This window comes from Nannobrachium achirus, assembly GCF_963921795.1.
Source record: "Nannobrachium achirus genome assembly, chromosome: 10".
Classification (NCBI taxonomy): domain Eukaryota; kingdom Metazoa; phylum Chordata; class Actinopteri; order Myctophiformes; family Myctophidae; genus Nannobrachium; species Nannobrachium achirus.
The window spans coordinates 18,549,487-18,577,176 of record NC_137819.1 but is presented as its reverse complement, the minus strand read 5'-3'; the positions used below and the strand labels follow the sequence as shown (position 1 = coordinate 18,577,176).

Sequence of the window (27,690 nt, the reverse complement as noted above, 5' to 3'; positions counted from 1 at the left end):
AACATCAAACTTGAATTTTACACAGACTTCATATCACCTCCATAGCTCAGTGTTTTCATGTAATAAATTAATTAATGTCCTATTTCATCATGCAAGAGTGTTGCATCAAAGTACAAAAATATCTGATCTACAAGCTCAGAACACATCGCACCACTAAATGTTGTGACATGTAAAAGTAGGTGTCGCACATTAATGATGAAGAATAATGGCATTGGCTTCTCAACGCAACTACAACTACACACCTACACACCTACACACCTACACACCTACACAACTACACACCTACACAACTACACACCTACACAACTACACACCTACACAACGGTGGTGTCAGGTTAGATATCATGGAAGGACACACACACACACACACACACACACACACACACACACACACACACACACTCACACTCACACTCACACTCACACCCACCCACACACACACACACACACACACACACACACACACACACACACACACACACACACACACACACACACACACACACACACATTGATTGTTACATAGATAGATAGATAGATAGATATATTTTAGAATTACCTTCAAACAGAGCTTTCAGAGCAGCTCTCTGTCTGTGGGTCTTGGTCATCAATGTCAGGACACGTTCCTCTATGTTCCTCTTCCTCTCTGACAACTTCTCTGCAACATCTCCAACTTCACAGTGTCCACCTCTGTTTCCTGCCACCATCTGGTCTATCTTCTCCAGCAGCTGTGTGACCTGAGTGTCATCTCTCTTCTCATTATTGAAGACATGGAACCTGTTCTCACATTTGTCAAGAAGCCAGCGGAGGTGTTCTCCTCCAGCCTCAATGAGCTGCTCAATGCTTCTGTCTCCCAGATGGTCTCCATAGGTGAACAGTACCATAGTGTGACTCCACACGCTCTGTGGCAGAAGTGACATGTGTTCCTCTACTGTTACTTTGTCTGCTTTGATGAATGCTCTAACCGTCAGAAGAGCAGCATGTGGTCCAGGAGGACAGAGACACACACTGTTCTGGATCTCCAGTTTGTCCATCTCTGGAGTGTTCTGTAGTGGTCTGTAGTTCCAGCCTGATGAGTCCACCACTGTCAGACGTCTCCCTGCTACTTTACCATGTCTGACCTCACACTGCACTGACCTCTGACCTCCCTGACTAACTTTAAAACCACTTCCTCCCAGAATGGTGTTTCCTGATGAACTCTTTCCAGACCTCAACTCTCCCAACAACACAATCCTGAGGTAAGCCATTCCTGACAGAGAAAACATTGTTTAAATAATAATAATAATAACACCAGCAACAGCAACAACAACAACAATATACAAAATGATCTATTGTTACGATGGCGATGATGACGACGACGATATTATTATTGCAGTTATTATGCTCAAACAAAATACCTGCACAGCTACAGCTGATCTAAACATGCAATTTTAACAGAATTGAGTTGTAATGTCACTGTTAGCACAATGCTGTGAATATAGATCCTGGATATAGATACCGAATATATAGGATAGATTAGTATTTATTTTGTACTAGTAAGACACCTCAGGGCGACATTAGGGCGAAGTTGCGCAAATTCTTTGCCATCGGGCCAGTGATGTATATCGGACCAGTTACCCATATATGGAGATCCCTGGTACCATTATTATGGAGATCCATGTACTGTATATGGAGATATGCTGTGAGAGCCCAAACATGCTTAGACCTGTGATGTCACAGTGATGTGTCATGGGAACCACAGTGTCAGGCATGACCTACAGAGATATGCAGATACGTGGACAAGATGTGCCGGTTTTCATAGTTAACTGCGACGGTTGCAATTAATCTTTTTGCCTTTAATAAAAGTGCAAATTGTAGTGAATGTCATATAAAAAATATCTCACGCAAGAGTTTTTTATTGTGTAACAGCATAATCTGGTTCAAAATCTCATGAGAGTGCAATTTATACATGTATGTGTGTGTGCGTGCGCATGTGTGTTCACGTGTGTGTTTGTGTCAGCTGTGTTTTATTGTCTGAGGCGTGTGTGTGTGTGTGTGTGTGTGTGTGTGTGTGTGTGTGTGTGTGTGTGTGTGTGTGTGTGTGTGTGTGTGTGTGTGTGTGTGTCAGTTTATGCAGGTGTGTGTGTGTGTGTGTGTGTGTGTGTGTGTGTGTGTGTGTGTGTGTGTGTGTGTGTGTGTGTGTGTGTGTGTGTGTGTGTGTGTGTGTGTGCATGTGCGCGCATGCGTGCATGCATGTGTGTGCGTCCAGCTGCATATTGTCACATGCGCAAAAAGAACAGATCTACAAGCTGTCAACACAATGGTGACGTTAGGAATGATTATCTTATAGATCTGTTCTTTTTAAGCACGTGCCATCGCGCAAACGTACAAGCTTGGTGCAGATCTGTGTTCTGTGAGCTGTTTAAACTAGGGCTGGGATGCGATAAAAAAAAATTACAGGCTTTGTAATTAATGAATCGCAATTAATCGCATTTTAATCACATATTAATATTTGACCCGAGAAGCATTTTTTTCAAGTAAAACACATTTTGTTGTATAAGTGAATCAACGAGTGAGTTTTTTAAATCTAAATTTGGCATCCACTGGGCCAAGCAAAGCGCTCTGATCGGCTACTTCTCCCTTTGCGTTTGTTGTCTCTTCTTGGTTGGTGCATCGCTATGATCGGTATGCCCGAAACTGAAGGTTCTGTGGTGCAAAAACTAAGTGCGATTAAAATGTGTTATTTTTCTGTAATTAATTAATCGCAATTAATCAGTTAAAGTCCCAGCCCTAATTTAAACTCTAAGGAGTGAATCATGACACCCGCTTCGAACGTTATCAGAACATAGAATGTCCATTATCAGCCTTTATTAACTGCATAGAATGCGCCCATTATGGCCATATTGCCCATACTGAGGAACTCATTATGTTGTTATCAGACATAGTCTCTGTTGATGATGTTCACGTCCCATGGAAAATGCCCATACTCTCGTTCAGGCACTATGTTTTAATCAGACATTCTGTCTGTTGATAATGTAATGTTCTATATAACATCACATCGGCCGATATGTCAGTCACGTGACTGCTGTTTTTTTGGTGCACGAACGAGACGAGACCAAATGACTATCGTAATTAAACATAATATATAAAAAGTGTTTTGTCTCAGATCCAATTTAAAAATGTAACTTCTGTTAAATGTTGGTCACAGTTAAGACAAATGTGAAAGGATGACTTGGCAAAAAGCATTTATTTATCCAAATGGATTACCCAGCATGCACCGCGCATATGCTGGGTGGCTGGCTTGATATTGTATTAATGTCCTACAGTTGTGTTTTATGAAACCCTCATCTCTTGACTCTGTAAAAAATAAGGCGATTTTATGCTTTCCAAGGATGTGCAATGCAAGGACCAACGTTATATTTTGAGTGAATAAAGTAAGCAAAACGATAATATGTTATTTCCTATTTTGAGGACTGACGTCACAGGGCCAGCGTCACGCAGTGGGAGAGTATTTTTTGCAGGTCTTTCAGTCCGAGCGTATAAAAAAAGCAACTGGGTTAAGGTGGAGAGAGCCAATCACAATCTTCCACTGCCTTAAGCCAGTTGCATTTGTCCTACAGTTGACTGAATGACCTGCTATTTCGTCTTCCGCTCTGTGTGTGGACTGTTGGAGGATTGTTTACATCAGGAACAAGAAGCGTGGTGGATTTATGAACGATTCCTGGGTATAAGTCCATTCAGGTAAGATACAATGACGGGGGTTTATGTTGTTACATGTCAGGATGTGTAGTCTGTAATCTGTATGCTTATCTTTGCGACTCACTTAAAGGGACATTCCACTCTCAACAGGGAAACAGCTGGAGCTTCTCTCCACATAAACACACTTGTAACTTCAAACTCCATTTTAACCATGATAGATTCATTAAAAACACCCATTATTATTTTTCTGTTGACTCATATTACCCTCCTATGTGAGCAGGCCGTTTTTTTTTCCTCATTTATTTTTAATAATTATTTGGGAAAATAGAAAAAAAAAGGAAACAATAATTATTAAACATCTCCCCCAGCCAGGGAGCTGAGAGAGATGAAGCAGGGACCCCTTAACTGAGAGAGATGAAGCAGGGACCCCTTAACTGAGAGAGAGATGAAGCAGGGACCCCTTAGCTGAGAGAGATGAAGCAGGGACCCCTTAACTGAGAGAGAGATGAAGCAGGGACCCCTTAGCTGAGAGAGAGATGAAGCAGGGACCCCTTAACTGAGAGAGATGAAGCAGGGACCCCTTAACTGAGAGAGAGATGAAGCAGGGACCCCTTAGCTGAGAGAGAGATGAAGCAGGGATCCCTTAACTGAGAGAGATGAAGCAGGGACCCCTTAACTGAGAGAGAGATGAAGCAGGGACCCCTTAGCTGAGAGAGAGATGAAGCAGGGACCCCTTAGCTGAGAGAGAGATGAAGCAGGGACCCCTTAACTGAGAGAGATGAAGCAGGGACCCCTTAGCATGCCTTGAATGCTTTGTTGTCAGTATTAAAGTGATAGGTAAAGCCGCTGTTCTTTACTTCAACAGGGGGTCCGGGGGTCCCCAGAGTTACTACAGGGGGGTCTTCCAAATCTTTGAGTGATAGAAACTTTTGTTTATTAACCACTTGAACCCTAGCGTCCATATTCTGAGAAATCTAGCCAAAAATAGCAGATCTCCTATTTTAGGCAGAGAGCTTTGGTGAATAGGGGAAAAGAGCAGACTAAGTACAGAGTGAAAGGTCAAGTTTATTAATATTGACAGTTCAAGTGGTTAAATATCTGAAAACACAAATTGACATGAAAATACACTGATGATTGTGCTGTCAAACAATGAAACTATATGGAATCTAATCAATCTATGAACAGGTTGTGGGGGTCCCTGCTTCAATCTCTCTCAACTAATGGGTCCTTGGCCTGAAAACGTTGTTTAATCTGTCAATTATTTAAGCAATTAATCAGATTGTGGCATTTGTTTAGCTATTACCTTATACATTCTGATTAAAGAATAGCTACACATTTGTCAGGCTAAATGGTAACCGTGTTCTTTTCAAATAGGTAATTTAAAAATAAATATTCAAGGCATATTTTTAGCAGGGTTCCCACGGTCATGAAATTACTGGAAATATTTTGAAACAGTCCTGGAAGGTCCAGGAGAAATAGCTATGCATTCTTTGAATATTAGAGGCAGAAATTGTGAAAATAGCCGATCTTCATGCTCACAACGTTGCGAGGCGTTGTGAGCATGTAGATCTGCTATTTTCACAATAGAACAGTGTTATACAACATTTCTCAACTCTTTAGTGCTCGTCAGGGTGCCGGGTCCCCAGTAAAAACATGATTATTTCGGGGTCACGGCCTGAAAAGGTTGAGAACCACTGGCATACACTACCTGTCTTTGGGCATTGTGCATAGGAGTAAGCAACATGTTATTGAGCTGAATTATTGTTATATAGTCCTGTATATTGGGTTAAATATTCTGGAAAAGTTTTGGAAATTAATTGGAAAACATTTGTGGGAACCCTGAGTAATGTGTGTGTGTGTGTGTGTGTGTGTGTGTGTGTGTGTGTGTGTGTGTGTGTGTGTGTGTGTGTGTGTGTGTGTGTGTGTGTGTGTGTGTGTGTGTGTGTGTGTGTGTTTGTGTGTGTGTGTATTACTACCAGCGGGGCATCCTGGCCTACCAGTTCAAAGAAAGGCCCAAGAACATTCGCTTCATCGACGAGGAAGATGCAGGCTGCCACGGTGCCCCAGCCCCACAGACCAGCTACGTCACCATCATCCCAGCCAACCCCATAAGCACCAGGTAGGCCTGTCACAATTATTACCAGGGTTCCCACGGTCATGAAATTCCTGGAAATATTTTGAGATTAGAATCATATTTTTCCAGTACTGGAAAAGTTTTGGAATTGATCAAGGCTCCTGGAAGGCCCTGGAAAAATAGCTATGCATTGTCTTTGGTTATTGATTTGGTTAATACCTCTGAAATGGCAAATTAAACATGGGCCAAATTGTCAAATATTAGAGCCAGAAATTGTGAAAATAGCCGATCTACATGCTCACAACGTCTCGCAGCGCAGTTTTGGAAATTAATTGATAAAAAGCTGTGGGAACCCTGTTTTAGTTCTTTAGCACGGTATTAATAGAAATTCCAGCGATTATGTGCCGATTTGATTACGATTACTAAACTAGTAAGACGCCTCAGGGCGACAATTCTTGGCCATCTGGCCAGTGATGTATATCGGACCAGTTACCCATATACTATATGGAGATCCATGTACTGTACGTCCCTTTTATGCCCATACATGGAGATCCCTGTCTGAACCAGCCGCACATAATATGGGCTGTCTTCCTCCACATATGGGCAATTCCATTATGCAGTTCTGTTAGATATGGGCTTAATCAGGAATCTCCATATATGGGCATAAAAGATTCTGGGGAATACCCATATATGGACTTTTACATAGGTGATGTCACCGGATGTATCAAGGGAACCAACCCATATGTAAAAATGTGTACACACACACGTCTACACATTTCTCATGGCAACCTTAAGTCGCAATTAGTTGGGGCACTCCAAATTTACACAAACTCTGTTTTTCTCCACAGATGAAGCCCAAACATGCCAGGAAGGTCAACGTTGCGGCTGACTCTGGATTGCCACAGTGACCTCCGAGAGAGCAGCATGGATCTGTCTACAGCAGGATCAGCATGTGCGACCACTGGAGCACTTTTGGACTGAACTCTTTACATTTGGATTTGGTGGACAGATTTGTGGAGTATTTATCTGCAACTGCCTGAGGACAATGAAACAAAATGGACTTCCAGGAGCTGCTCACCAGCTTCTACCGGAATGGAGAGCACCTCCCACGGTCACCAGCCCATTCGCCTATAACTTATTCGCCTTAACAGATTTCGCTCTTTCACCGTGCATGGAGGAGAGTCTTTTCACGGCCGTTGAAGAGCCATTTCGCCTAAATGTTCAAGGGTCCGTCTTTTTTATCCATTTTGCCTGGCAGACAGACAGACAGACAGACAGAATTTGGCACAGAGCAGAGGAGCGCGAACCAGACACCACTTCACCATAATAAAGCAGCAGTAGTAGGCTATCTTCCAAATCAAATTGTCAGGAGGACATCATGTCATGACTCATGACCTTGCGCAGCAGTGCACGTATCAATTAATTAATTATTTAGACACTGATTCCAAAGCTCTAATCTGTATGTCTGCTCAATTCTGCTGTAAACATAATGTTGGCCTTCGTTCCATTTTGCGGGCTGGGCGGCTAACAAAGTAAATCGTCACTGTCGGGCAGAAACCTTGTATCTCCAAGTTTCAAATGTGTACATTTTTTCGCAAAGCCCTGCTTCATCAAACAAGGCTGTCGCACAAAAGTAGTGAAAACAGCCGATCTACAAGCACACAACGCCTCTTTAATTACTTTATTAAATGATAAATACAAAACAAACGGGTTTCCACCCGACAACGACAAATTATAACTCAAGTAATTGGCCCACTGGCTTGTCACTTGTCATGATCTGAAATGGCAAATCTTTGAGTAGCAGCAGCGCTATGGAGAGAGATCTCTCTCTATAGCGCGCAATTAGGGCCTCTCCAACTATTTTTCCCGGGCTGAATCAGGGGCCCAGCACGTCCCTGGTTCTCAACCTGTGGGTCAGTACTCTGTTAACTGTTACTCTTGTTGCATCGAGGGCAGACGTTTTGAAAATGGTGCGTTATCTTGTGGAAGAATACATTGAAAATATATGGAAAGATACAGTAACACGATATATTTCCAAGCTGTATCACAATACACAATCTTATCACGATTCTTTCTCATGTTGGTTTTTATGTTTATCTTTCAAGTTACTTAACAGTCAACCTCCTACAAGATAACAAAAAATAAAAGGGAAAAAGGATGAGGTTTGACAACTACTGATTTAGACATAATTGCTAATTCTCTGTATTAACAATTCAACATGCATTGTATCACGATATATACTGTATATAATATATCTGAAGAGGCGTATCAACGATATGTATCACCAAATCGCCCACCCCTACTGTTAAAGCCAAATTGACATTATTGTTTATTTATATTTGAGTGAAATTTATGGTCTGGCCTTGCCAATTGTCTTTTTAAGCTTCAGGTGGTTGTTATGGTAACGCCTGCTGTCAATCAAATTGTTGCCGTCATCTGTCAATCACTGTTGGTTTTCGACCGTGTTTACCGTGTTATGCTGTGCTGGTGCTTTTGTTTTAAGATCTTTTGCATGTTACTGTTTTTGTATCAATAAATGATTTTTCATATCCAACTTAATATCTACTCTCTGGACTTACTAACCACACACTACATGCGTGTATGTTTTATGCTTGTTGCCCGCAGTAGGGCTTATTGGTAAGCCGTGAGTCAGATGATAAACCTTTGTGCTGTATACAGTATGTCTGCTTTACAGTAACAATTAGTGTGCTATTACATAGTAATAATGCAGTGATACAACTAAGCAGTTAAAATTAGCCAAAAATAGCAGATCTACAAGCTCACAATGCCTCGCGCTGCGAGGCCGTGTGAGTTTGTAGATCGGCTATATTCGGCAAAGAGTTTTGTGTCGTGGAGAAAAAGAGCAGACCAAGTACAGAGTGAAAGGTCAAGTTTATTAAGTATTGACGGTTCAAGTGGTTACAGTAAATACTCTGATGATTTTGCTGTCAAACAATGGAACTATGGAATCACTGAAAAGGTTATAGGGACCTCCTTGGCCTGAAAACGTTTAACGTTGAACCCAGAACCTTAGAAGATATGCTATTTTCAACTAGCCAATGAACAACAGATGTTGATACTACCCTGTAGTATTTAGGATGGGGACCCCTGTATCTGAGGGGACTACCCATAACTACAAAGGTTCATTAGTCCTACATTGGTTAGGGTTAAGTTTAGGGTTAGAATTCACCAGGTAAGCATTCACTAGTTTCGGACTAATGGGCTGTAGGGTTAGGGTTATCAAATCGTCAGACTTTTCTTTGTTCTCTCTCTCTCTCTCGCTGAACAATCTGTTATAATGTCGGTCTTTGATTATGGTGATGTGCTGTGTACATGCATGCCTCACTCTCCACACTGAAGCCTCTTGATGCTGTCTACCACCGTGCCTTGCGGTTTATAACTGGTGATGATTATCTTACCCATCATTGTTTATTATATGAAAAAGTAGGTTGGCCATCTCTCACAGTTCATAGAGAGCAACACTGTATTTTATTTATTTATAAGGCCTTCTGTGGTAAACTTCCTTTGTATTTATCCACATTGGTAGAACCAATAGTCACTGGACATGCAACTCGCTCACAGGTATTCATTAGGTATTCCTGTCCAACTATGAATAGTGAGCAAGGAAAGACGGCCTTCAAGTATTATGCTCCACACAAGTGGGATAAACTTCAGGAATCTCTGAAACTGGTTCGATTGGTCTCTATAGGGACATTTAAAGTGCTCCTTGAGGGCACACTACATAGTGAATGCACATGTTTTGTGTAAGAACTATATTATATGTTATGTACTTCCTGCATCTGTAACGTTATACTGTGGTTTGATTGTCTATTGTATTTTACATTGCTTGTGTGGTTTTTTATGATGTGATCAGGGTGTCCTTGAAAAAGAGAGCTTGCTCTCAATGGGCTCCCCTGAATTAATAAAGGAAAAAGAAAGAAAGAAAGAACTTCATTAAGTTTTATGTATTTATGATAAGATGTCATTATACACTATGAACTTCATTATAAACTTCATAAAGCTCAGATAAAGTTGTGTAATACCCATTGTATCTATATCTGGCTCTCTGTTATGCCCATATTTGGTGTTCTGTGCCCATGCCAGTCTGTGACAACTCTGTGATGTCAGTCATTTTGGGCACTGTTTAGTATCAGTGATGTCAGTCATGACAAATATAATTTGTGCATTGTTTCAGTATGCGGCTATTACCATGGTGGTGGGTGGTGACACTGTTTAGTATCAGTGCAGACAGACGGCGGACAGGGTTAGGGTTAGGGTTAGGACATCCTAATGTCCAAAAGGACATTCAGTCTATTAACAGATACAGTAGATGGGGCGTGCAGCGTTTTTTAATGTTATTAGTCCGATGTCCCATTAGTCCGAGGCTGGTGAATGCTAACCTGCCGACGCTGGTGAATGATTAACTGCTGACACTGGTGAATATTAACCTGCCGACGATGGTGAATGATAACCTATAGTGAATGATAACCATAGACTCCACACCCTCCTATCTAACATCAGGGTCTACAGAGCTCTACAGTGTTGTGTGCTAAACCCTCCACTATCACCTATCTAATATCAGGGTCTACAGAGCTCTACAGCAGAGGTCTTCAATGTGTTCAGGCCAAGGACCCTTTAGTTGAGAGAGAAATGAAGCAGGGACCCCTATAACCTTTTCAGTGATTCCATAGTTCCATTATTTGACAGCAAAATCATCAGAGTATTTACTGTAACCACTTGAACCGTCAATACTTAATAAACTTGACCTTTCACTCTGTACTTGGTCTGCTCTTTTTCTCCACGACACGAAACTCTTTGCCGAATATAGCCGATCTACAAACTCACACAGCCTCGCAGCGCGAGGCATTGTGAGCTTGTAGATCTGCTATTTTTGGCTAATTTTAACTGCTTAGTTGTATCACTGCATTATTACTATGTAATAGCACACTAATTGTTACTGTAAAGCAGACATACTGTATACAGCACAAAGGTTTATCATCTGACTCACGGCTTACCAATAAGCCCTACTGCGGGCAACAAGCATAAAACATACACGCATGTAGTGTGTGGTTAGTAAGTCCAGAGAGTAGATATTAAGTTGGATATGAAAAATCATTTATTGATACAAAAACAGTAACATGCAAAAGATCTTAAAACAAAAGCACCAGCACAGCATAACACGGTCGAAAACCAACAGTGATTGACAGATGAAGGCAACAATTTGATTGACAGCAGGCGTTACCATAACAACCACCTGAAGCTTACAAAGACAATTGGCATTTGGTGATACATATCGTTGATACGCCTCTTCAGATATATTATATACAGTATATATCGTGATACAATGCATGTTGAATTGTTAATACAGAGAATTAGCAATTTCGTCTAAATCAGTAGTTGTCAAACCTCATCCTTTTTCCCTTTTATTTTTTGTTATCTTGTAGGAGGTTGACTGTTAAGTAACTTGAAAGATAAACATAAAAACCAACATGAGAAAGAATCGTGATAAGATTGTGTATTGTGATACAGCTTATATATATATTTTCCATGTATTCTTCCACAAGATAATGCACCATTTTCAAAACGTCTGCCCTCGATGCAACAAGAGTAACAGTTAACAGAGTACTGACCCACAGGTTGAGAACCAGGGACGTGCTGGGCCCCTGATTCAGCCCGGGAAAAATAGTTGGAGAGGCCCTAATTGCGCGCTATAGAGAGAGATCTCTCTCCATAGCGCTGCTGCTACTCAAAGATTTGCCATTTCAGATCATGACAAGTGACAAGCCAGTGGGCCAATTACTTGAGTTATAATTTGTCGTTGTCGGGTAGAAAACCGTTTGTTTTGTATTTATCATTTAATAAAGTAATTAAAGAGGCGTTGTGTGCTTGTAGATCGGCTGTTTTCACTACTTTTGTGCGACAGCCTTGTTTGATGAAGCAGGGCTTTGCGAAAAAATGTACACATTTGAAACTTGGAGATACAAGGTTTCTGCCCGACAGTGACGATTTACTTTGTTGGCCGCCCAGCCCCCAAAATGGAACGAAGGCCAACATTATGTTTACAGCAGAATTGAGCAGACTATACAGATTAGAGCTTTGGAATCAGTGTCTAAATAATTAATTAATTGATACGTGCACTGCTGCGCAAGGTCATGAGTCATGACATGATGTCCTCCTGATATATACATCATACAATTTGATTTGGAAGATAGCCTACTACTGCTGCTTTATTATGGTGAAGAAGGTTTGTAAGATGGGTGGGTGCAAGCACAAACGTTCTGTGTCTGGTTCGCGCTCCTCTGCTCTGTGCCAAATTCTGTCTGTCTGTCTGTCTGTCTGTCTGTCTGTCTACCTGTCTGTCTGTCTGCCCACAGCGTGGCAGCCAGGCAAAATGCCTGGCCAGGCGAAAGGACCAAATCTGTTAAGGCGAATAAGTTATAGGCGAATGGGCTGGTGACCGTGGGAGGTGCTCTCCATTCCGGTAGAAGCTGGTGAGCAGCTCCTGGAAGTCCATTTTGTTTCATTGTCCTCAGGCAGTTGCAGATAAATACTCCACAAATCTGTCCACCAAATCCAAATGTAAAGAGTTCAGTCCAAAAGTGCTCCAGTGGTCGCACATGCTGATCCTGCTGTAGACAGATCCATGCTGCTCTCTCGGAGGTCACTGTGGCAATCCAGAGTCAGCCGCAACGTTGACCTTGCTGGCATGTTTGGGCTTCATCTGTGGAGAAAAACAGAGTTTGTGTAAATTTGGAGTGCCCCAACTAATTGCGACTTAAGGTTGCCATGAGAAATGTCACAGCTTATCTCCGTGTAGACGTGTGTGTGTACACATTTTTACATATGGGTTGGTTCCCTTGATACATCCGGTGACATCACCTATGTAAAAGTCCATATATGGGTATTCCCCAGAATCTTTTATGCCCATATATGGAGATTCCTGATTAAGCCCATATCTAACAGAACTGCATAATGGAATTGCCCATATGTGGAGGAAGACAGCCCATATTATGTGCGGCTGGTTCAGACAGGGATCTCCATGTATGGGCATAAAAGGGACGTACAGTACATGGATCTCCATATAGTATATGGGTAACTGGTCCGATATACATCACTGGCCAGATGGCCAAGAATTGTCGCCCTGAGGCGTCTTACTAGTTTAGTAATCGTAATCAAATCGGCACATAATCGCTGGAATTTCTATTAATACCGTGCTAAAGAACTAAAACAGGGTTCCCACAGCTTTTTATCAATTAATTTCCAAAACTGCGCTGCGAGACGTTGTGAGCATGTAGATCGGCTATTTTCACAATTTCTGGCTCTAATATTTGACAATTTGGCCCATGTTTAATTTGCCATTTCAGAGGTATTAACCAAATCAATAACCAAAGACAATGCATAGCTATTTTTCCAGGGCCTTCCAGGAGCCTTGATCAATTCCAAAACTTTTCCAGTACTGGAAAAATATGATTCTAATCTCAAAATATTTCCAGGAATTTCATGACCGTGGGAACCCTGGTAATAATTGTGACAGGCCTACCTGGTGCTTATGGGGTTGGCTGGGATGATGGTGACGTAGCTGGTCTGTGGGGCTGGGGCACCGTGGCAGCCATCTTCCTCGTCGATGAAGCGAATGTTCTTGGGCCTTTCTTTGAACTGGTAGGCCAGGATGCCCCGCTGGTAGTAATACACACACACACAAACACACACACACACACACACACACACACACACACACACACACACACACACACACACACACACACACACACACACACACACACACACACACACACATTACTCAGGGTTCCCACAAATGTTTTCCAATTAATTTCCAAAACTTTTCCAGAATATTTAACCCAATATACAGGACTATATAACAATAATTCAGCTCAATAACATGTTGCTTACTCCTATGCACAATGCCCAAAGACAGGTAGTGTATGCCAGTGGTTCTCAACCTTTTCAGGCCGTGACCCCGAAATAATCATGTTTTTACTGGGGACCCGGCACCCTGACGAGCACTAAAGAGTTGAGAAATGTTGTATAACACTGTTCTATTGTGAAAATAGCAGATCTACATGCTCACAACGCCTCGCAACGTTGTGAGCATGAAGATCGGCTATTTTCACAATTTCTGCCTCTAATATTCAAAGAATGCATAGCTATTTCTCCTGGACCTTCCAGGACTGTTTCAAAATATTTCCAGTAATTTCATGACCGTGGGAACCCTGCTAAAAATATGCCTTGAATATTTATTTTTAAATTACCTATTTGAAAAGAACACGGTTACCATTTAGCCTGACAAATGTGTAGCTATTCTTTAATCAGAATGTATAAGGTAATAGCTAAACAAATGCCACAATCTGATTAATTGCTTAAATAATTGACAGATTAAACAACGTTTTCAGGCCAAGGACCCATTAGTTGAGAGAGATTGAAGCAGGGACCCCCACAACCTGTTCATAGATTGATTAGATTCCATATAGTTTCATTGTTTGACAGCACAATCATCAGTGTATTTTCATGTCAATTTGTGTTTTCAGATATTTAACCACTTGAACTGTCAATATTAATAAACTTGAGCTTTCACTCTGTACTTAGTCTGCTCTTTTCCCCTATTCACCAAAGCTCTCTGCCTAAAATAGGAGATCTGCTATTTTTGGCTAGATTTCTCAGAATATGGACGCTAGGGTTCAAGTGGTTAATAAACAAAAGTTTCTATCACTCAAAGATTTGGAAGACCCCCCTGTAGTAACTCTGGGGACCCCCGGACCCCCTGTTGAAGTACAGAACAGCGGCTTTACCTATCACTTTAATACTGACAACAAAGCATTCAAGGCATGCTAAGGGGTCCCTGCTTCATCTCTCTCAGTTAAGGGGTCCCTGCTTCATCTCTCTCTCAGCTAAGGGGTCCCTGCTTCATCTCTCTCTCAGCTAAGGGGTCCCTGCTTCATCTCTCTCTCAGTTAAGGGGTCCCTGCTTCATCTCTCTCAGTTAAGGGGTCCCTGCTTCATCTCTCTCTCAGCTAAGGGGTCCCTGCTTCATCTCTCTCTCAGTTAAGGGGTCCCTGCTTCATCTCTCTCAGTTAAGGGGTCCCTGCTTCATCTCTCTCTCAGCTAAGGGGTCCCTGCTTCATCTCTCTCTCAGTTAAGGGGTCCCTGCTTCATCTCTCTCAGCTAAGGGGTCCCTGCTTCATCTCTCTCTCAGTTAAGGGGTCCCTGCTTCATCTCTCTCAGTTAAGGGGTCCCTGCTTCATCTCTCTCAGCTCCCTGGCTGGGGGAGATGTTTAATAATTATTGTTTCCTTTTTTTTTTCTATTTTCCCAAATAATTATTAAAAATAAATGAGGGAAAAAAAAACGGCCTGCTCACATAGGAGGGTAATATGAGTCAACAGAAAAATAATAATGGGTGTTTTTAATGAATCTATCATGGTTAAAATGGAGTTTGAAGTTACAAGTGTGTTTATGTGGAGAGAAGCTCCAGCTGTTTCCCTGTTGAGAGTGGAATGTCCCTTTAAGTGAGTCGCAAAGATAAGCATACAGATTACAGACTACACATCCTGACATGTAACAACATAAACCCCCGTCATTGTATCTTACCTGAATGGACTTATACCCAGGAATCGTTCATAAATCCACCACGCTTCTTGTTCCTGATGTAAACAATCCTCCAACAGTCCACACACAGAGCGGAAGACGAAATAGCAGGTCATTCAGTCAACTGTAGGACAAATGCAACTGGCTTAAGGCCGTGGAAGATTGTGATTGGCTCTCTCCACCTTAACCCAGTTGCTTTTTTTATACGCTCGGACTGAAAGACCTGCAAAAAATACTCTCCCACTGCGTGACGCTGGCCCTGTGACGTCAGTCCTCAAAATAGGAAATAACATATTATCGTTTTGCTTACTTTATTCACTCAAAATATAACGTTGGTCCTTGCATTGCACATCCTTGGAAAGCATAAAATCGCCTTATTTTTTACAGAGTCAAGAGATGAGGGTTTCATAAAACACAACTGTAGGACATTAATACAATATCAAGCCAGCCACCCAGCATATGCGCGGTGCATGCTGGGTAATCCATTTGGATAAATAAATGCTTTTTGCCAAGTCATCCTTTCACATTTGTCTTAACTGTGACCAACATTTAACAGAAGTTACATTTTTAAATTGGATCTGAGACAAAACACTTTTTATATATTATGTTTAATTACGATAGTCATTTGGTCTCGTCTCGTTCGTGCACCAAAAAAACAGCAGTCACGTGACTGACATATCGGCCGATGTGATGTTATATAGAACATTACATTATCAACAGACAGAATGTCTGATTAAAACATAGTGCCTGAACGAGAGTATGGGCATTTTCCATGGGACGTGAACATCATCAACAGAGACTATGTCTGATAACAACATAATGAGTTCCTCAGTATGGGCAATATGGCCATAATGGGCGCATTCTATGCAGTTAATAAAGGCTGATAATGGACATTCTATGTTCTGATAACGTTCGAAGCGGGTGATCATGAGAGAGACGACAGGAAAACTAACAACTATTTTATTGTTTTGACTTTGTGTCATATTAGTCAAAGACACACACACACACACACACACACACACACACACACACACACACACACACACACACACACACACACACACACGTTGTTGTCCATTGTACACCTTTTGTACATATTTAATCAACTTCTCCTCCCAAGGTTAATTAATACAGTAAAGTGATGTATAGGCTATAATACAACTTAATACTCTTGATTACAACTAATAGAACATAATAGTACAGTCAGATCAGTCTTACCTTCTTAGAGTCTCCAGAGTTTGTCTTTGAAGAAACAAGTCCAGACTCTATAAGCTCCGTCCTCCATTGTCAACATGTACGACTGACAAGTGACTGTAAATGAAGAACATTGTGTAATCATTAAGCTGCTGGAAGGAAGGATTGTGGAATAAAGTCCACCGTCTTTATTGTTTGATATCAGAGAGCTGGAGAGAGGCTGATAACAAACACTGCTCTTAACCCTGCAAGACCCGAATTAATTTCTACTTAACAAATAAATTAATAAAAAAAAATCACCTGGTGTTGTAGGGGTCCTAATCACAGGAAAATGTAATGTTTAAAAAATAATAATGTTTTGTAAGGTTTTATAGCCATAAATCATAAATCATGCTCTAATTTGCATTTTTTTGGGACATTTTTTCACAATATAAACACATGTACATGTTCTAGACATTCTAATGATCACGAAAAAAATATTACAGGCATTTTACTTATGTTTTAGTGCTTTAAAGCTGGGCCTTGCAGGGTTTTAAAGGAGAAGTACATTTATCCTGCATTCAGATTGTTTACAGCAGAGGTTCACAGACCTTTCATCTCAATAACCAGATTTATAATCAGATTATAGAATAAAGTCCACAGTCTTTATTGTTTTATATCAGACAGAATGGATAAAGATATTCATTTTCAATTCAATCACTTATGCAGTCCTTCCCTTTTTTCAAAAACAGACACACGCAAAAAACAAACATCATTTTCAAATCAATACAGTTTGGACCTCCCTGCTGTGAATGAAGACCATTGTGTAATCACGCTTAGTAATTACGCTTAGCTGTAAATAAGGAATCTAAAGTTCACATCCTTTATTGTTTTATATCAGAGAACTGGTGACCTACGTATACAAATCTCAATGTATATATTGTGCCAGAGACCCCAATACAAGATTTGTGTTGTTATGTTTCAACATTTTCTTTGAAATATCTGTTTTAAAATAACAAATATACAAGCGCAGACCTGCCAACCTGCACGCATTTTGTTTACAAACTACGCAATTCTACGTCTCGGTACACGGGTAATGCAATTTTGGGGGATGGGCGCGGTAAAAAATAAGCATGATTATACAACAGGTAGTCGGGCTCTCAGGCTGTCCAACCGTGCATATAACGAGCACAGATGCACTGTCTCTCATCAAGTAAAAAAATCAGCTGCGCTGGTCACGAAAGACAGCAAGCGCTCCTCTCTCCCCACACTATGCTAGGCGGCTGGCTAGCGGTTTTCATGTGACGTTCAGGGACATAGTAGCTAAATGTGGCATTAAAAAAATTACAAATTCCTATCGAATATCTTAATTACAATGAAATAAAGTTGACTTTTTTTAAGGGTTGTATAATCGCAATATTACACTCGAGGGTCTGCATTAACACGGTTATCCTGCACGACAGCCTTTTCGCAGGAACGAGCCGACAGGCGAGTTCCGTAGAAAGGGCTGGAGATAACCGTGTTAATGCACACCCTCTAGTGTAATATTGCTTAAATAGCCCTCCTGGTGAACTTGTGGCCACCGCCGCAGTTTATGCCCCATCAAGGCTGTTTTGCTTGTAGCAGCCAGTCTGCTGTCTCTTTTAGAACAAGCCGTGATCCGTCCCCTTCTGGTCCCTCCCTCCTCACCCATCTCACACTCACACACCAGTGTTGCCAGATAATTATAATTATCGTATTTGTACGATAATTTGACCCTCTGTACGATCAATAATTCTCAAAATGCCCAAATGTAAGATCATTTCGGCATTTCGCCAACAAGATTGATTCCCTGGCTGCTGCTCAAGGATCTTTTTTGGCTTCTTAAAATAAGTCTGGAAATCAATCCCCTAGATCTTTACCCGGAGGCAGTCTAACTCTGTCTGTCATGACATATTGAAGCCACAAATAAAAGGCCAAAACTGAGTTTTCTGTATTAGACTGATTAATTCAAAGAAATGTCTTTCTCTCAAAATGTTGCTCCAGACTTGCATAACAAGGATTGTGCATAAGATGGTGGAGGTATCACTTAATTATTGCATAACATGTGGGCATAAGAGCATCAAATTAAGGCCCTTGGATTAGACTGAAAAAAAAAAACTCCATAATATATGAACAATATTCATACAAAAATTACTGTGACTGATTATCTACTGTGTATGAGGAATTCAGCATGTATTACTGTACAGTGGGACACGTTGCCCTGATCATGATCGACTTAAAGGAGTCGTTCAGACCAAAACACATATAGGGTTAAATCTGCCTTTTATCATACCCCTTCATACCTGCTTTAGTCGATTTCTTTCATAGCTGCACCTGTTGCTAGATTTCGGTTGCCCCTGTTGCTAGATTTTGCAGGCCCTCTCATAACTAACAGAGTAGATAGACTTTATTCTAGTGCGGTTATTTCTTTAGCTTCAAAGTTAGTATTTTTTTTATTGGATTGTGTTTACACAACGTCCTGAGACCAACCAAACCGCTGTTTTGACCTCACAGGCACCCTTACAGTTTCTTAAGCATTTGCTTGCCTATAATTGTCTGTCTGTCAGTCAGTAATTTTGTGATTGATCAAAATGTAATTCGCTGGGCACTCCGTGTAATGCAAGCGAACGGGTTCCTGAAGTCCCGTGAGAGATGAGATTTCACCTTACGGCAGTTTTTACAGCAATAATGGTGGCGCTGGATGTCAACAGATAGCAAAAATAAAAATGGTTCGGTTGGAGCTTGTATGAAGACAATAATTTTACCCACTTCTTTGCACCTGTAAGTCTGTGATGTGACAAAAAGATGATTCAGATTAACTATTGTCATGACCACCATATATTTTTTCCTTATCAAAATAAATAATAATTTAAAAAAGTTCTGTGAGGTTAAGGTTAGGTTTAGGTATAGTTTTACTGATGACAAAAGTTTAGGGTTACAGTTTGGTTTAGCCATAGTTTTACTAAAAGGCCTGGTCAATGTGCTTGGCGAGTGACTCATCATGTCCATGTGCATGCCGTGAGCATCCAATGTGTTAAAGAAACAAAGGTTTTGATCCTTTCCATTCCATACGTTTTTTACATGATTAAAATGAATTCCGGGACTTTACTCTGTCAGATTATTTAGTGCAAGAGGCCTTCTGGTTGAGTGACCAAGTTCTGCATGGGTCCATGCTCAAGCTACCTCAACCCTATGTTCGCTCAGCCTTATGTTCCCTCAGCCTTATGTTCCCTCAGCCCTATGTTCCCTCAGCCCTATGTTCCCTCAGCCCTATGTTCCCTCAGCCCTATGTTCCCTCATCCCAAAATAGGACCCTATGTTCCCTCAGCCCTATGTTCCCTCAGACCAAAAATAGACCCTATGTTCCCTCAGCCCTATGTTCCCTCAGCCCTATGTTCCCTCAACCCAAAATAGACGGTGCCATGGCATTGGTCCGACATCTCGTCATCTCATTGTTCTGACACCCATTCGTCCGATGCTGGTGAATGCTAACCTGCTGACGCTGTTGAATGCTAACCTGGTGAATGCTAACCTGTGAATTCTGACCTGACACCACTGGTGAATGCTAACCTTTTGAAGGCTGGCGAATGCTGACCTGCCGATGCTGGTGAATGCTAACCTGGTGAATGTTAACCTGAAGAATGCTAACCTGATGATACAGGTGAATGCTAACCTGGTTAATTACGACCGTAGGTCGCAGTTTACTTACACTCTCATACTATCCAAACATGTCAGTCAGTCAAACCAGTGTGGCCGGTTCTACAGACAGGGTCCATATATGGTCATAAAATGGATTGTATGTGGCCGGTGTGGTCTCCAAATATGGGTATTCCCATATGAAGTCCTGTTAGGGGAACCACACCAACAGAATCCATATATAGCCAAGACTGGTGGCCCAGACAGATGGCGCGACCTTGCCCAGTAAGACGCCCTTAATGGGACATCGGAATAATGAGATGTCGGACCAATGCCATGGCACCGTCTATTTTGGGCTGAGGGAACATAGGGCTGAGGGAACATAGGGTCTATTTTTGGGTTGAGGGAACATAGGGCTGAGGGAACATGGGGTCTATTTTGGAATTGAGGGAACATAGGGCTGAGGGAACATAGGGCTGAGGGAACATAAGGCTGAGGGAACATAGGGTTGAGGTAGCTTGAGCATGACCCCGTTCTGCATTAGCTGTTTGTCACTTCAAATGACCCTCCCAATGAATGCATCTATATCCTTTAACCGAACAACCGATTAATACATATCCTATTTCATCATTAATAGTGTACACATATACTGTAAGTCAGCATTGCAGCAGCATCTTGCAATCTGTGTGCCTGATGTGTGTGGTAATGAACTTACCCCAGTACAGGATACACCAGCTATGTACTTTCTTGCTGAAGTTCGTCATTTAATCAACGTCATGTTGTCCTCATTGTGTGATCTTTCTTGTTTGTACATTTCTCTTCTCTCACCTTTTAGCATTAAACACCACACAAATAATATTTAGCATCCGGCATTTAAGCAACACAAAGATGATAATCTAACAGGGTTGAAAGGCTGATATGAAAGCCATGTCCTTCGACAGCATGCGTGTGTGTGCGTGTGTGTGTGTGTGTGTGTGTGTGTGTGTGTGTGTGTGTGTGTGTGTGTGTGTGTGTGTGTGTGTGTGTGCGTGCGTGTGCGTGTGCGTGTGCATGTGCGTGCGCACATGCGAGAGAGAGAGAGAGAGAGAGAGAGCGAGAGAGAGAGAGAGAGAGAGACCGGATAATTCCCAGCATTTATCTTTGAAGTTTCTGATTTAATATTAATACAATTACAGACAGAATGAAATAAAAATAATTATAACATCCACACATACCTGTGCATGTGCATGTGCATGTATAGTTCTGGTAAAAAGAAAATAAGGATACTTGCCGGCAGTCTCAAAGTGTGCAACAGCCCAACAAGGTGGTAAATTACTTGTAAAAGCCACGTCGAACTGAGGTGAGTAAAATGCAAGCCGTGTCAATAGTAGCATTATTTTAGCAATATTGCAGATATGACGTTCAGCTTAACCACTTACTTTAAACCCCTATTCATTATGTTTGTAGCTCTGCGCAAACTCAAGAAGTGAGAGAGTGAATGAACTTTCTCCCAAATAGTTAAGACATCATGCATGCGCACAAGCCGGTGAGCCCGTGTGCACACATGGGCCCACCCAGACCTCCTGGAAATGGACATTTTAAGTCCTCAAATTGTGCACTTATACTGTATGTTGGTCTGTCACAGTGGAGTGAGAAAACATCTGCGGACCCCCCAAAATACTTTGGGGACCCCTCTGGGGTCCCGACCCACAGGTTGAGAACCACTGTTCTAAAGGATGCATTTAAACAGGAAGTTGATGACCAAATTGACAGCTTGTGTAACATAGTTATACGTCTCTCTTTCATCTGTTTGCAATCAGTTTCCTCCCGCAGAATGAAAGACTGCCAGTATGGTTTCATAATCCTGTGCAGTACGTATTATATAAATATAGACGTCAGACAATTTCATCAGCCCTTCATAGAGATAAGAGCTCCTCAGCATCCACTAACCACAGTTTGAAGAAGACACTTCTGTGGCTGACATCACTTCAACACATGAAGAGGTATGTATTCTCCTTATTTTTTAAAAATCTAGAGAATTCAAGGCAACGATTGCTAATGGAATATAGAATTATCAACACTTATTTTAACCAAAAAAACTATATATAACTTGCACCCGGTATTAATTATGGGTTGTAAATGTTACTGTGTGAAATGATTTATCAACTGTATCTAGGACAGTGGTTCTCAACCTTTTTAAACCAAGTATACCACCTCAGACAATAGCTGTCTCTCCATGTACCACCATAATGATCAAATTATTGGCTTAGGAATGCAATAAAAACTAAAACATCACCATGAAATTCAAAGCTTCATGGAGTGTGTAACCGATAGAATTTTTTTTTTATTTTTTTTAATAACTTAATTTGTATTTTGTCACATGCGCACATATTCACAGGGTCTACATTTTACTACATTTTCATCATCATATTACAGTCCTAACTCCTGCAGTTGTCACACAATGCCACAGACACAAGTGGCGTTTCCATAAAGCCACTTTTTGCGCATTAACAGCTTAGTCGCAAAATGTTTTCATGGAAACACTTCAAAATGTGAATAAACTTTCATTATCCGCAAAAAAGATTATCCGCTTGGAGGAGGAGGATTTTGAGGCTTAATCGAATAAACTAAATGCGCAAAAGTGAATGGAAACGGGTCAGACAATACATTTGAATAAAGTATGACGTTCTAGGTCCATTTCCCCTGCCACTTTGTCCATGGTATAGCGTTAGCCCACAAAACAAACCTGTTGTTTGTTACACACGGAGTGACACGGACCATGTGTAAATTCCTCCCGTTTTCACCTCAAGCCATCGGTGGCGAGCGAACCCTTCCTCATCCCACGGTGTTGCGTGCCTGAAGTGCCCAATCTACAAGCTCACAGGCACAGCAGCTCGCATCCACGTCTCCGCGCCGCGTTGTGAGCTTGCAGATCGGCCACCTGACCTTCCAGAGGACGCTGAAACTTCCACTGTGCAACGACGTGACTGCGGTTTTCCCGGTGAATCGGTAGCTTTATGTATTGAGAGGAACTCTTGCCAATTTCGTAAGAGTCTCGTCGCCAATTGTAATATATTTAAAAGTTATTTGGGGCCATGATGATGACGACTGATAATCCCTTCTTCCCACTACTAGACAGCGACCGAGTGACAGCAGTCAGACGTGCAGACGGTGCAGTGCTCAGGTTCGGTCTGAAAAAAATCAGCCCAATCAACTCTTGCGACGTCGCTAATTCGAATGACACCCGCAAATGGAAACATGCTAAATTTGCTTTGTCTTAATGCGTATTTATGATAATTCGCTTCCCTAATTCGATTAAGTTTATGGAAACGCCACTACTGAGACAGACTTTGAGGTCAGACACTTTGACAGACATTGAGGTCAGACACTGAGACATACTTTGAGGTCAGACACTGAGACAGACATTGAGACGTACTGTACATTGAGAACTACCTGTAGCATAATTAATATTTCACTCCACTTTTGTCTTTTTTTCTTCTTTTTTGGGAGACTCCTCTGAGTACTACCAGAGGGGGGCTCAAGTACCACCAGTGGTACATGTACCACAGGTTGAGAACCACAGATCTAGGACATTATTAATGATAATGGAGTCTTACTGTACCATATGCAGGAAGAAATTAAAACAATTGAGAAATGTTCTGGTAAAACAAAGCATGTACTTTTGTTTTGTTCTAATACGTTTTAGGACAATGGAGCTAACGACCACAACTGCTGCCTTTCACAATGAAACCAAGGTTGACAAGAATGGACTCAAGGAATCCTTCGAGATTGTGTCTCTCACCATTTACAGCCTGGTCTTTGTGCTCGGCGTGTTGGGGAACGGTGTTGTCATCTGGGTGACAGGCTTCAAAATGAAGAAAACCATCAGCACTGTTTGGTATCTCAACCTCGCCGTGGCCGACTTCCTCGTTACAGCATTCCTGCCCCTGACCATCACACAAATAGTTCTGGACGACCAATGGCCTTTTGGCAAATTCATGTGCAAACTGAACAGTACCGTTCTCATCACAAACATGTTTGCCAGCGTCTACATTCTGATGGTCATCAGTGTTGACAGATGTGTATGTGTGGTGTGGCCAGTGTGGGCCCAGAACCACCGCAGTGTCAGAAATGCGTCTTATGTGAGTCTGGGTGTCTGGCTGCTGGCCTTAGTTTTCAGCTCCCCATACTTCATATTTAGGACCATTCGGCCGTCATTACGTGATAAGGACATCATTGGGTGCTTCTTTGGTGACTACCCTAGTACACCCGCAGAGAAGCAGTTGTGGACGTTTCAGCTTGGGGCCCTGATCATCACTCGCTTCCTCATGGGATTCGTGGTCCCTTTCACCGTCACCGTCTCCTGCTATTCTGTCATCATCTACCGTCTCAGAAGGAATCGCTCCCTAGCCAGCCAATCAGGGCGGCCCTTCAAAATCATCACAGCTGTTATCGCAGTTTTTTTCCTGTGCTGGGGGCCCTATCAAATCATCCAACCAATTCAGTTGGTGAATCTCAGAGATGACAGTAAACTACTGGATAATGTGGTCAGCATTGGGACACCCATAGCTGTCAGCCTGACAGTTATCAACAGCTGCCTGAACCCGCTGCTGTACGTGTTCATGGGTCAGGATTTCAAGGACGTAGCTCGTAAGTCTATCCTGAAAGTGTTGGAGAAAGCCTTCAGTGAAGAGCTTTCTCAGACCAACACTTCCACAGACCCGGGGACCACCAGTAAAGAGACTGCATTGTCTGAGGCACTGGTAGTAGCAGAAGTATAAACGTGTATTTTCCCCGGATTCCTCAAAAGACACTTTTCGTTAGCTTACAGATTTCGTCCAAAATTCACACAAATCGCTACACATTATCACACATTAAAAAAATCATGAACACATTGAACGTCCAATAAATCCCAAATTCTAATCGAATTGGGCCTCTGAACAACACAGAACAATTTCAATTAAACCCACAGAATATAATTGTTATATGATTGTTAATATGATTTTCTTGCACATACTGCATGTACAAAATGGGAAATGTTTCATGTTATAATAGACATACATTGTCACAAAATGTGTAGGCTATACTTTGACATCCCAATGCTTTGAGAACATGTATCATTAAACATGCAGAAAGAGTAGCAAAAATATAATAAAATAAAAAACGGTTCTGTTGGAACTTGTATGAAGAAAATAATTTCACTCACTTCTTTGCACCTGTAAACCTGTGATGTGACAATAAAGCTGTTATCACGAACAATCACCTAATCTCCGCTCATGACCATTCATTTTGTAATATACTGTCTTGTATTTTCTTCATTATGGACGGGTTACACATTAAAGTGTATTACCCCTCAGGCCGGGAACACATTTTTGTTTATTACAGTACATGTACAGTATGTAGTAAAGTATGCTTTTTTCTGTTATTTTCTATGAAAAGCCAAAGGTGTAAGCTATCAAATAGTTTTGGAATTTTGTTTCTAGCTGATACAGATGCTGAGTAATACTTTTTCCAGTAAAACAGTTGGTAATTTTCAAATCGGACTTACATACCTGTAGGCCTAAATGGGTTAAAAAAAAAGTCTTCTTTTCAACTCCTCTCACCCCTTATGCTATATTAATCTTCTCAACATAGGGTCAGGGGACCACCAGGGGTCCTAATGGACCCTTATGGGACTGTAGCTCTGAGAGTGTCATTTGTACACTCTGAGTTCAATTTATACTGAGTATTATACAGTCTATTGGGGTCCCAGAGATACAAAATTGAACCAATAGGGGTCAGTGTACTAATGGGGGTCCTTACATTTATAAAATGTGTAGTATCACTGGACTAAGTGACATAGACTAATAGTAAATCTGTTTATGAGGTCATTGTTAATTCGACACTCGACAAAGCCAGATGCACCACGGTGGATTCAAACCGCTAGACTCCGTTGTGAATTGATCCATGTCATTGCTGAGGAAATACTTTCCGCCACAGCAGAGTGAAGTGAACTTCCCATGGCCCATTTCTCACAATGTGAAATGTTATGCTTTTATGTCTAACCTCCTTAAAGAGGTTAACCAAACCAGATAGAGGCAGGAAATGACACCATTCTTTTGAAGTGTGTAGTGTTTTGTCAGTGCTCTTTTCCATCTAGTTGTACAAGGAGTGTAGTTTGAAGACTCAATCGATCAATATCTATCAATCAATCAATTAATTTCAATCACTAGGAGTGTATCTACAAAGGATATGCTGCCTTTGGGCGACTGATTTCCCCCCTTGGGATAATAAAGGTATCTATACTGTAGGCCTACTCCCTGTAGACACAAAAATGGAAAGAAAGGTGATTTACGGTATCGGCTTTTTCCTTTTTTTTTTTTTCTTCCTTTTTTTTAAGTATAGCAGTATAGCAACCACAATTTGCACATCCAGATGACTCCAATATGTCATTTTCTTGGTCTTGCCCCATGACAGATAGATAGATAGATAGATAGATAGATACCTTTATTATCCCAAGGGGGAAATTCAGTATGAACAAGGAGTGAAAATCTTCCAGTCTTCTTAAACAGACCGGGCTGTGGTACCATTAACTCTTGGGACCCTTTCGTTTGTATTTATTTGATAGACTGACTACTATTATTATTATATTTTATATTTTTTACAACCATTTTTATTTTATAGTTATATTATAAATAACAAATGATTGCTGATTATTTTTCCCCTGCATACATCTGCATATATCTGCATATATGCATACGATATATCTGTGTCTGACATGACGTCAGACACGCAGATATATGTGAGCTCCTCAGCATTCACTGACCACAGTTTGAAGAAGACACTTCACCTCAACACATCATAGCAGGTATCTATTCTGTTTTCATACAGCCAGATTATTTGTAGCAATGATTGCTATTAGTCGGGGGATATCTTTAGAAATAGTGTCAAATCCTGGAATAAATTCCTTACCAAAAAAAATCTTCACCAATGTGTTTGTAAAGGTGTCTAGTAACACATCTCACAAAGACTGAAATTCAGTTTCCCTAGGAAAATCTTTGACAGCTAGGGTAATTCTGGGTCTCATTCACTCACTATACACTATACTATAGGGGGAAAAATCACTCCCAAAAAATATGCTTTAAGTGGGATGTGAGGGGTCTAACTAGGTGTTTTTAATTATTCTGAATCCATTGCAAGCATTTGTTCTGCACCAAAAACATTCCTTGGGCTAGAAATGGACCCCCATACCACTGTGAAAAGTGATGACTCATCACTAAACCATCATTCTATGGGTTGTTTTTAGCCCAATGAATGTTTTTTTGTGCAAAACAAATGCTTGCAATGGATTCAGAATAATTAAAAACACCTAGTTAGACCCCTCACATCCCACTTAAGGCATATTTTTTGGGAGGGATTTTTTCCCCTATAGTATTAGTGTATAGTGAGTGAATGAGACCCAGAATTACCCTAGCTGTCAAAGATTTTCCTAGGGAAACTGAATTTCAGTCTTTGTGAGATGTGTTACTAGACACCTTTACAAACACAT

At 41.2% G+C, this 27,690-nt stretch overlaps 2 protein-coding genes and 1 long non-coding RNA gene across 3 annotated transcripts in view; 2 read left to right on the top strand and 1 right to left on the bottom strand.

Annotated features, from left to right (window-relative positions):
* Positions 1–250: 250 nt before the first annotated feature.
* LOC308292879 (GTPase IMAP family member 8-like) overlaps positions 251–27,690 on the bottom strand; it is a gene marked incomplete at both ends in the record, with an annotated part of 407,153 nt that continues 379,713 nt past the window's right edge. The window contains 2 exons of the mRNA XM_080735304.1: positions 251–258; positions 560–737. Coding sequence (XP_080591430.1) covers positions 251–258; positions 560–737 — 186 coding nt within the window. The remainder of the gene's footprint in view (positions 259–559; positions 738–27,690) is intronic.
* On the top strand, positions 3,641–6,924 carry LOC308293428. The gene is made up of 3 exons (XR_013962466.1): positions 3,641–3,720; positions 5,658–5,797; positions 6,601–6,924. It is a non-coding gene; the product is annotated as an uncharacterized lncRNA (long non-coding RNA).
* Positions 23,873–27,690, top strand: part of LOC308292303 (uncharacterized protein) — a gene marked incomplete at both ends in the record, with an annotated part of 35,805 nt that continues 31,987 nt past the window's right edge. The window contains one exon of the mRNA XM_080734620.1: positions 23,873–24,896. Within this exon, the coding sequence (XP_080590746.1) occupies positions 23,873–24,896 (1,024 nt within the window). The remainder of the gene's footprint in view (positions 24,897–27,690) is intronic.